General features: G+C 43.3%; 1 protein-coding gene across 1 annotated transcript; it reads right to left on the bottom strand.

Moving 5' to 3' along the window:
* Positions 1 to 417: 417 nt before the first annotated feature.
* LOC309592342 (C-C motif chemokine 5-like) lies at positions 418 to 1,292 on the bottom strand. Its single transcript, XM_082315603.1, has 3 exons — positions 1,124 to 1,292; positions 780 to 888; positions 418 to 595 (listed from the first exon to the last, which is right to left on the bottom strand). The coding sequence occupies exons 1-3, from the start codon at positions 1,230 to 1,232 to the stop codon at positions 502 to 504; spliced, it is 312 nt and encodes a 103-aa protein (XP_082171729.1). The 5' UTR covers positions 1,233 to 1,292; the 3' UTR covers positions 418 to 501.
* Between the last annotated feature and the right edge of the window lie 9,875 nt (positions 1,293 to 11,167).

Raw genomic sequence — 11,167 nt, 5'->3', positions numbered from 1 at the left:
TGTGTGGGGAGGGCCCCCAGAAATGGGCAACCCCCAGGCGAGATGCTGGCGTCACCCCACAGGGACGTCTGGGTCATGCTGGGAGGCAGGAGCTGACCCCGCGCTGGGGAGGGGGAAGCACCATGGGAGCTGCCATGGGTCCAAAGCCACCCTGCCCAGGGGGGAGCAGTGAAACCAGGGCATGGGGAGGGCAAGGGGGTCCCCGTGGATCCCTTATCTCATGTTGGGGCTCCAGCAGGGACTTCAGAGACACCCAAAGGGTTTGATAATCCAGACACTTTATTTAAGCATCAAAAATCATGACTACTTATTAACAGGCATGTTGATACCTTTTAAATCATTTTCGTATTTTCACTATCTTAGCAAACAAAATTTAGTTATGACAAATGTATGTCAATTAGAATAAGTTTTCCCATTGAAGAAGGATACAGCTCAAGCACTCTGTTGCGTGTCTGGTGCCGGGGGCTGAGCCCGCTGCACTGGGCTGGCAGCGGGGAAGCGTCAGTGCTCCAGAATCTGGAAGTGCTTCAGATAGTTCTGCACCCAGTGCGCCTCGGGGTCTGCACAGATCTCATTCCCCCTATTGGTGACCAGGCTGCCAGGAGAAAACCAACGTTGGGACGCTCGGCCAGGGCAGCGGAGTGCCTGAGCTGAGTCCTGCTGGCAGCGCCCCGGGTGTCCCTGGCTGTGCCCCCTTCCCCTTCCCAGCCGCCCTTGGACATGCCTGGGGCACTGCCCTGGCTGTCGCACCCTGACCCCAGGCGGTGTTGGACACTCACATCACTGCTGGCTGGATGCACTTGCTGCTGGTCTTGTAGGCGGAGATGATGTTGCTGCGCCGGATGGGGTGGCGTGTGTAGGCGATGCAGCAGGTGATAGCGAGGGTGTCTGTGGGGGCAGAGAGACGGCCCCAGTGAGACCCCACAGTGCGGCAGAGGCTCTGCCTGGGGCTCTCAGGGGATTCGCCATCACCTGGGCTGTATCCCCTGGGGACGCCCTGGAAGCCTCCATCCCCGAGGCTGAGTCCCAGCACTGGTGATGACCACCTGCTCCCAGCCCTCCGCATGGACACGAGGATCCCGTCAACGGGGACGGGGCTCTCTCCGGGGGAGGGACAGCAAACCTGGCTTCCGGGAGGATGCAGCAATGCCGGAGTCACTGCGACGGGCCTTAGCTGGGGAGCAGATGGCCACGAGGAGCAGAGCAGCCAGGGCAGTTGCAGGGACCTTCATGGTGCTGCGGGGACCGAGAGAACCACGAATGAGGTTGGAGCTGGGGTGGCTGCAGGGCTGTCCTCTGCACGATGCTCGGCCCCTGCTGCTGCTGCCCTTTTATCCCCCAGCCACTGGGTGGGCTCAGGGTTTCAAGGAAAGTAAACGCGTGCATCATACTGGGGAAATTGTCAGGATTGCCTGGTTTTGCTAAGCTGGAGAAGGCAAGAAAACCAGAAGGGGAAGTGCCAGCCATGGGGCCGTGACTTTCAAGAGAGAACAAGTCTTATGAAGAGTGGCTGTGGGAACTGGGGTTGTTTAGCCTGGAGAAGAAGCAGCTCAGGGGAGACCTTGTCGTTCTCTACAGCTACCTGAAAGGAGGTTGTAGCAAGGTGGGGGTTGGTCCCTTTTCCCAGGTAACAAGTGATAGAACGAGCAGAAGCGACCTCAAGTTGTGCCATTTAGGGGAGGTTTAGACTGGATATTAAGAAAAATTTCTTCACTGAAGGAGTTGTCAAGCATTGGAACAGGCTGCCCAGGGAAGTGGTTGAGTCACCATCGCTGGAGATATTTAGAAGACGTGGCGCTTAGGGACCTGGTTTAGTGGTGGACTTGGCAGTGCTAGGTTAACGGTTGGACTCAATGATCTCAAGGGTCTTTTCCAACCTAAGTGATTCTATGATTCTATTCTATATGACCTTCATGGTGCTGCGGGGGCTGAGGGAGCCACGAGCGGGGCTGGAGCTGGGGCGGCTGCAGAGCTCTCGTCTGCACAATGCTCGGCCCCTGTTGCTGCTGCCCTCCTTTTATCCCCCCAGAGTTTGAAGGAAAGAAAATGAGTGCACCATACCAAGGAAATTATGTTGGGATCGCACAGTTTTGCTGAGCTGGAGAAGGCAAGGAAACTGCAGATGGGGAAACACCAGCCACAGGGCTGTGACTTTCAGATTCCATTTGGGTGCCTGGTAGGGAGTGGCCAGAGCCCAAACCCCTGCGACACCAGCCCTGCCGCTGCTGCAGTGACCACGCTGGCCAAGAGCCAGGCTGGGGCATGAAGCTCCGTAACCAGACCCCTGAGGAAAACGCGAGCAAGGCCAGAAAAAGGAAGAAAAAGGAGGAAGTAGCAAGTTTTGCAGCTTGCTTTCTGAGTGTGCACTGGCTTACCCTCTGGGATTGCAAATGCTGCCCCTTTTCAGTCACGCTATGATCTCCTCGAGGTTTCATCTGCAAGGCTGCAATTAGCTGATCTCAGTGGGTGCCAGCAGAATCCTCTCCTCCCTGCAGCTCCTACACTTAATGCCCTATCTCCTCCTTGACACCAGTGTATTTGCTTTTTTTGGGCTAAGCCAGTAGAGAGAGCCTAAAATGGAAGAAGTTAACCTGCTTGGGAAGAAGTGGGCAAGCAGTAATTGCAACAACTTGACAACTTTAAATACATTTAGGACATTTTTATGTAGGGTAGGCAAACAATTTTGAAACTACAGTATCTGGACTTGTTTGTTTGTTTGTTTGTAGGCTGCTTTTGAGGTCATGGTCCTTTTTAGTTAAGATAGAACCTGCCCTTTGACTGACCTTTTACATTGACATAATATAATAAATAAATCTAAATTATCTAAATTATCTAAATTAGACAAGTGTGTCCAAACTATAAAAGCAATAATAACTGGCTCTTGGCTATAATATATATGTATAGTTATAGTCCCATTCAGAAAGATGCACTACAAAACTCAATGAAAGTTTTGAGTATGACAAGCAATTACAAATCCTAAATTTCTTCATTAGGATTAGTTATCAGGCACCTATATATCTGTGCTATAAGTATGCTTTTCCTCATTTAGAAGAAGGTTAATCTAGGTCCCAGCGCTATTCAGTGCTTTAGTAAATGAACCACATCGTAGCAAATATCGTGGACAGGTGCTCAATCAAAGACTAAGTTTTCCTTCCCTGTCCATTTGGAAGAGAAGCAATAGTATAATGCCTTTCTAAAGAATGTAGCAGCAAACAAGAAAAATAAGCTCAGGTACTATCCAATTCAAAAGTTCCCCCAGTTACAGATTTCTGTACAGTTCTGCTCTCATCTACGAAGTCTAGCATTTTCTACTTTATGGATTTTGTTGTTGTGTTTTTTTTTTTTTTTTTTTTTTTTAGCAGTCAGCCTTATATCTATAACAAACTCACACCTTTGTGATTATTAAATATTACAGAATTAAAATAGAAGACTATATAAATGGGTCTTCAAATAATCAAGGTTTGCCTGTAGCTTCATCTGAGAGACCACAGTACCTTTGCATACCAACATCCGTCCTGGTACGTTGCCTATTTTTGATAGTGGGTAAATAATACCGTTTTGGTGATGACCACTCTAGACTTCACTCTCCTGAACATCTTGACTTTTTCCCTTGGTTTTATGTGTTAAATAACAGAGTTTAGCCAAGGTTGATCTAAGATAACTGGACATCCTCCATCGACGGGTTAAAATCAGCTGTCTTGTTCTGCAAGAGAGTATACAGGCTCCCTAAATGACAAGATTTGGTCTCAAAGAAGTGTAAGAAATGTGATGGGAAGGCAAAACTGGCTTGAAAGCATCTGTCTATCCCATTTTAATGGTGGCGGCAAACCAAAGCTTCCTGTGGTGCATGTCACAGTAGTTAGCTGCAGCCTGATCTTGTGAAGAGCCACAAATGTACCTGAACACTATGTATAATCCTACTGCCTCTACTTGCATCTGCAGGATTTCATTTGTATTTTGGATTAGGTCTTAATAGTTTAAAATCTTTTTTGGCCAGGTCCATGCTGGTAAAACACTCTTGGGTTAATGTCAGGAATTGATAGCACAGGAACCTTCCAAATCAAGATGGCTTTGGAGATGTGTCGTGGTTTAACCCTAGCCAGCAACTAAGCACCACACAGCCGCTCGCTCACTCCCCCCGGCGGGATGGGGGAGAGAATCGGAAGAGTAAAAGTGAGAAAACTCATGGGCTGAGATAAAGACAGTTTAATAGGTAAAGCAAAAGCCGCGCGCACAAGCAAAGCAAAGCAAGGAATTCATTCACTGCTTCCCATGGGCAGGCAGGTGTTCAGCCATCTCCAGGAAAGCAGGGCTCCATCACGCGTAACGGTTACTTGGGAAGACAAATGCCATCACTCCGAATGTCCCCCCCTTCCTTCTTCTTCCCCCAGCTTATACACTGAGCATGATGTCATATGGTACGGAATAGCCCTGTGGCCAGTCTGGGTCAGCTGTCCTAGCTATGCTCCCTCCCAGCTTCTTATGCACCTGGCAGAGCACAAGAAGCTAAAAAGTCCTTGACTAGTGTAAACTCTACTCAGCAAGAACCAAAACATCAGTGTCTTATCAACATTATTCTCATCCTAAATCCAAAACACAGCACTCTACCAGCTACTAAGAAGAAAATTAACTCTATCCCAGCTGAAACCAGGACAAGATGCCTGACTGTCTTTGCTCAGTTGGTGACACAAAACCTTCTCTGTGTCTGGTGTCTGCCTCTCAGTATGGTTTTGTAAACATGGAGGGATCCTCTTTCTTCTTTTACTTTCTTTTAGTAACAGAAGAGAGAGCATTGTTCTGGATCTTATACATTCATTTTTACAGAGATATATAGTTCCTTATACTCTAATTCACCTTAAATTAAAGAGCACTTATTCAGGTGTGGTTTAGGTTTTTGAGGACAAAACACTCAGAGATATGTATCTGGACTAACTGAGCTGAAATTTCTCATCAGAGACACAATCCTGTTTGTCAAGGGATTAAGCCCATTCCTTCAGTCTGTGCTGTTCTGTAGATCTCAGACCAAGGTCAGAGTCAGCTTTTAGACATCAGTTTTGACTACTTCAGCAGGGCTAACAGGACCTGGATTCCTCTGATATTCCCTTAAGGAGTCTGCGACAGCTCACTGTGATGGAAAGTCACAGTTGTCTTAAAAGCACTTTACACACTCATTCCTCAAAGGGCCCAGAGGCTCACAGCTGTACCTGAGACATTGTTGTAAACCTTCCTTCTCTGTGCAAGCTCCATTTTCAGCTCAGAGAAGCAGTCTGCATCTCCGCATCTGTCTCTGTGATTCTCTGCATGGGTGACTTTCAGTTCCCTGTCCAAGCAAACCCAGATAACGTGTCCTTTTCCAGCACTGGAAGTTTTAGGTCTGCTTTGTTCCAGGTCTGAATCATGGGAAAACTACTCTGTTATAGTGTGGATGAAACCATTCTGGTTTGGTTGTTTGGTTGTGTTTTTGTTTTGTTTTGTTTTATAATTTTGTTCATTTAAATTAAGTTAAGCTCTGTAACTGTTTTCTTTTTCTGAAATAGCTTCTTTATTTTCCTTGGATTCGGTTCTGTGCATTCAAGCAGAAAGTTAAACAATGTCAAACTGAAGAAAATGAATTGCATAACATGCTGAAAAGATGAACTGGGGAAATGTTTGTAACTACATTAGCTTCTTATCTGTGTCCTTAATGTGAATTACTGGGACGTCAAAGAGAATTAACCAGCTTGGAATTTATTTTTAAATATCTATTCTTATAAACTGGATCCTTTCTTCTATGCACCTAGTTGTTAGTGAAAGAAAAAAGCAAGTGTTTGTATAATATTGCAAAACCTCTCTCTAGCGTAGTTAATTCTCCTAAGTGGTAACAGCTTTCTATTGCTGTTTCTTACTGAAATAACTTGCTTAGCTAAACAGTTTAGGGCTGATGCTAAAGATGAGTGTATGAAAACCTGCTTATGAATTCCGCCCTTCTAGAAAGGATCTTTGTGGCTGATTAAAGTGAACCTTGCCTTGTTTTGGGAAGAAACAAAGTACTCACTGGCATTCTTGGCTGTTTGTTTTAGTGCTCCTGACTACAGCTCTACATAACTTCTGGCTGCTATGGGGAACCCAGCTTTCCTTTTCATCCAGTTCCCAACACATGTCTTTATAGGCTCTTTCTTTCTTATTAAGTGTGGAGGGGATAATAAGGATTTTTTAGATAGAATCTTGACTTGTTTCAATGAGACAGAGTTTAGGCACTGAATAAACTCAAGCTTGAAATGAGAGGTGGTTTCTCAAGCACTCAGAATCACAGAAACCATCTTTGTTTTATAATCCTGGTACCAGCGTGGATTTTACTGTTGTGAGACTACTTGCATTTTTAATATTAAGTATATAGGTAATTTTTTAATAGAATATGGGCTGTAAATTATTAGTATAAAATAAACAATGAAGGTAAAATAAACAAATGTATTGCTAACAGGTATCTTACCTGCCAGTGAAATGCAGCTCCTCTCTGAGATGAAGGCCATCAGTGCAACTCATGGTTGGGTCTAGTTCAATAAAAAATGCAAGAGCAGTTTAATGAAACAGAACATGAAATAACAAAAAGGATTCTGAAAAATTCCAAGTGCATGTCCTTGAATACCATATATTTAAGTGCTGTATTTTTCGCTCATAAAACTATTACAAATAGTTAATTGTAACTCTGTTCCTCCTGAATGATCCTCTCTGGAACTCAGCAGTGCAGTATAGAAACAAACCTGACAGGCGTGCTCCTTTACATCAGCTTTGTGTCAGAGTAACTGTGGCCTTTTTTGTCAGGAATTTAGTTAAGAACCACTTAAAAGTATTGTTGCAGTCTAACTTGATCCCTGTTTCTCGCACAAAAATGTAGTACAGCAATCCTGATGGCTTCTTGACTGATGATTGTCACTGTGAGATGTGGCAATAGGAGGTCTTCTGTATTGAGCAAGTGTACGTGTGTGTTCACGTTTGACTGTGCTGCCACCTTGAATAATTTCTGCCTCTTGCTTCTCTGCCTCTCTTGCTGCTGCTTCCTCTTCCCATATAACGTTGGCTATGTCGTTCCTTGTTTACATACCTTCACGGGCTTCCGTCATTTTTTCCTTTAGTGTTCACATCACAACTAAGTATACCTGCATAATACATGCTTGCATCCCTTTATTTTCCTCCCATTCCTCCTCCATTGCATATATAGCTTTCAAACTCTACCAAGCAATACCTATACCTTTCAAAACTTATTTGAACTTCTGGCACTCTTCTACATGTGCAAGGAAGAGTCGTATGTCACAGTTCTGCGTTATTCAGATGTGGCTCAGTATCTTTTTATATCTGTTGAGACATACAGAAAACATTTTCTTTTCTGGTGTATTTGTTATCAGAAGTCTTGAAGAGCAGAAATGTTTTTCAAGTTACTGTTACATGGGGGACTGAATTTTTGGTGAGCAGCCTTCAGAGGTGGCTTGGCATTTTAGAGTATTACAAGCTCTGGCATGAACACTCGAGAGTATAAAAGGAGTAGTTTTCATTCTCATTACTGTTCCTGAAGTTTCAGCTGTTTAGGCAGAAGAAGGGTCATGGGAGCTGTAGAAAACTGAGCCAAATAAACAGATGGGATCTTCTAGTCCAGCTGAAAGAACTACTCTTTTTGTGGCAGGTTCAAAGAAAGGATTTCAGAACTAGAAAAAATCTACGCCACCTGCTATGTCTGAGATCTTAGTGCTTCCCAGTGGGCATCACAGAGAAATTCCTCAAGCAGGGAGAGACCGCAGCTGAGTTAGAAGGACTTCACCAGCTGAATGCTGGTTTCAGGGTATTTTGTTATCCGTATTGGCTATGAGGCATTCAAATGTAAAAAGTCTAAGTAGCAGTGGCTGAATATCTGCTCAGGAGGAATGAACCCAAAAGGACAATAATTGTAGAGGGAGATGAGATCACACCAGTCTCAAGAACGAGAGCAATTCTCATCGTTTTGTTAGCTTGCAGTGTTATGACAGCCTGAAAAATAACTTACAAGCCAGAAGAAAAGACTTGCTCCTTGCCTGAAATACACGCTATCCAAGTAGAGACGTGCTGTGGAGAAGGAGTGCAGGTAGGGTTATACAACAGAGCAAGGAGTACTGAGCTTACAAATATAAGCTAAATGGTGAGCGTGAGCTACGGGAGGGATGATGAATTGACTTTCTTTGCTATAGTCTGAGTCAAAAAGCAAGAAGAGAGGCAGGCAAACCTGCACTAGCTGATGGCATCCTGCTGTTGTACCCAGTTGTTTCAGTTGGATTCTGTTGCTTCTGCAAGATCGCCTACCAACAAAAAAGAAATCAGTGTAATTGTCAGAAAATTATTTTCTGGGGATAAGTGGTTAAATGAAAAGAATGGTTCTGGATAGTGTTAAATGTAGCATAACTAATATCGAGCACTACAGATGACAAATCTACCAGCCAAAAATATAAATAAATGGAAATCTAAATGCGAGCCACTTAATCATTTCTATTTGCTTTTCCTAGATAGCATCCAAAATAAAAACTGATCAGGAAAGATGGAAAAATAAAGTGAACAATCAAAAATCTGCTGCACTTGGGAGTGAATAGCAAAATCCATATGTTTGCTGCCACAGGGTTAGGAAGAAGGTACACAAAAGGAAATGGAGGATGTCTTCAGGGTTCCCAGAAGAAATCTGAATGTCTGTCTGTCTTCACCTGTGCGAAAGGACATGTTGCTGAAAGATGTGGCCGGTGAACACCCTTGCTGTAACGCAGCAGTGGAGCTTGAGCTGGAAAAATGCAGTTGTTTTTATACCTCCATTCAAAAGACACTGGTGATCTGCCTAATTAAACCAAATGCTAAGCAAGCCTAGTTTCTCTAGTGTCATCTTAACTGGCACATATCTATAAACATTTATTACACAGAATTAATGAACAAGTGAGCAGTGTTCACTGATAAAACCTTTTCAAACATTCTCCTTCCTTCCAGGCTGCCATTCTGTATGTTTGGTCTGCACAAAATGTTCTTGGAAGGGAAACATAGGTAAAAATCCTTTTCAGATATTTCCAAGAGAATGAGAGTTATTCCTTATCCTGCACTCCCTCTAGATGTACCCAGCTGGGTATGTAGTCCTCATTTTCCATCACGTTCTATAGACCCTTCTGGAACCTAATGCTAAGCAGATCAGAAATAAAAACAAGGAAAATTTGCTGTCAATACTCATCTGGAAGACAAGTTGATTTTATTTTAATCGAAACAGAATTGTGGTATGGAGTGTGCATTGTTAAGTGCATTCCAGTGCATTGAAAAACTATGGCTATGGCTGAGTAAGTTAGTTGTGGCCCAGGATTCCTATTCATCCTCTATTTTGGGCTGTATGTTTTCCAGAAACAACTTAAAATACTTTTGAGTATTTTGAGTACAGATATATTCCTTAACTTTCTCTGGCTGTATGGATTATTTGCGAGTGGGTTCTCCAACTTGAATGGAGAACAGAAAAATCCCATTGTAGGAAATACTGAAACATATGTATAAAGTCAGACTTGATTAAAGCCACACATGTTGTCTTGGAGTTGATTCTGACCTATTAAAGTTCATAGGGGACTTCCTCCCTATCGCCGCACCCTAAAGATGACATAAATCGGTTCTAGAAAATGGGTCTTTGCCGCATTTTTTTAAATTAGAATTAGTGATAAGATTTGACTCTTCTTCTTTTGGTGTATCAGGGGTATTGATCACATGGGATTATATCCGTTCCATGCCTCAGAAGAGCCATGAGGGTTGGACATGCAGAGTCATGGTTAAAAGTTTAACATTCCATCACCATAATTACTTTTAATAGTCTGTTTAAATTTGTTGCAGCACTGACAGTGTCTGTCAGAAAAAGACCCTCTGTGAGAAAAAAAAGGCAAGTCATTCTTGCGCTGCGTAGCTGGCAATCATAAAAGAAAGATAGAGATGCTCATCCTTATTTCTCCGGCCTTGACAGCTGGACAGAAAAGCTGAGTCATATTAACTGGCTATTGGCAGGTAAAATAGATCAGGTCAAGCACATTCCATGGAATATGTCAAGTGCAATTAATCTTTACAGAAACTGTAACTTGATTTTCAACAGCACTTTGACATAACGGTGAAGAATTTAGACTGCTTTAAGCTACGTTCATCCTGTCATTTATATATAAAAATCCTTTATTGCAACAGTTTTCTCAGGTGTGTGGCTGACCCAATGTTTAAGGCATTTTTATTATCTCTGAGTTTTTTACCCAGGAAAAAGTTGTAATTGTGTTGGTTAAGCTATACTGTTTGGCTAAGTTATGGGGATTTCAGAGAGTACTTTATGTATTCAAGGGTGGGATGATCTCTTCTCCTTTGCACATCAATTCTGTAGCCTGGGAGACCTTGGTTTTGCCATGGGGAGCTTCATGTCAGTCCCTGACCTGCACTGTAGTCTCTGTTATTGCTGTGTGTGTCTGCAAACTCTTACATTATGTCTGACTAAGTCACTAAGGACCTGATCCAAAAGGCATTTAAGTCAGAGAGAATCTGTTTACTTAGATGAGTTTTGGGTGAGGTCCGGAAGGCCCATGCCTGCTCCCAGTGCAGGGACAGAGGATTGTCTCTTACTCTGAAAATGAACAGGATATGCTTCTACTTTTGGATTAATAAAAAAGGAGTAAATCTAAGGTAGAAGAGGACTGATTAATTGATGGTGCACAGAAAGAAATGCTGTCACTATTAAACATGACCACTGAAGATGAATGCAGATAATCGTCATTGCTGCTGTGAATAACATCATCAGGAGAAATGTAAGGAGCCAGAGGGACTGGCATTATGTCTACTGCTTACACTTTCTGTTCAGCTACTATGCCATAACATGCCAAACCCAGCTTTGGATGTAGGTTTTGGAGGGGTTTGGAGGTGAGTCTGCCAGATCTGAGCTCCTTTCAGAAAGATTGCCCAGTGTATCTGAGGTTGTGCCTGAGAAACAAACAAATAAATAAATAAAGGGGAACCCTCATGAGATTCGTTTCTTCAGAATAGTCTTTGGCCACAGGAGGGCAATACCGTTCTATAATAAATTTGACATGCTTTATTCACTGAAAATCTGGTTTGCAAGCAGGTACCTGAGGGGAGAATGGGATTGATCATGTTTAACAGTCATCAAAGTCATATTGATCAGAAA

Source organism: Platalea leucorodia, assembly GCF_965183815.1.
Source record: "Platalea leucorodia genome assembly, chromosome: 6".
In the NCBI taxonomy this organism is placed as follows: domain Eukaryota; kingdom Metazoa; phylum Chordata; class Aves; order Pelecaniformes; family Threskiornithidae; genus Platalea; species Platalea leucorodia.
The sequence above is the reverse complement of the archived record's forward strand: the minus strand, read 5'-3'. Positions and strand labels throughout refer to the sequence as shown.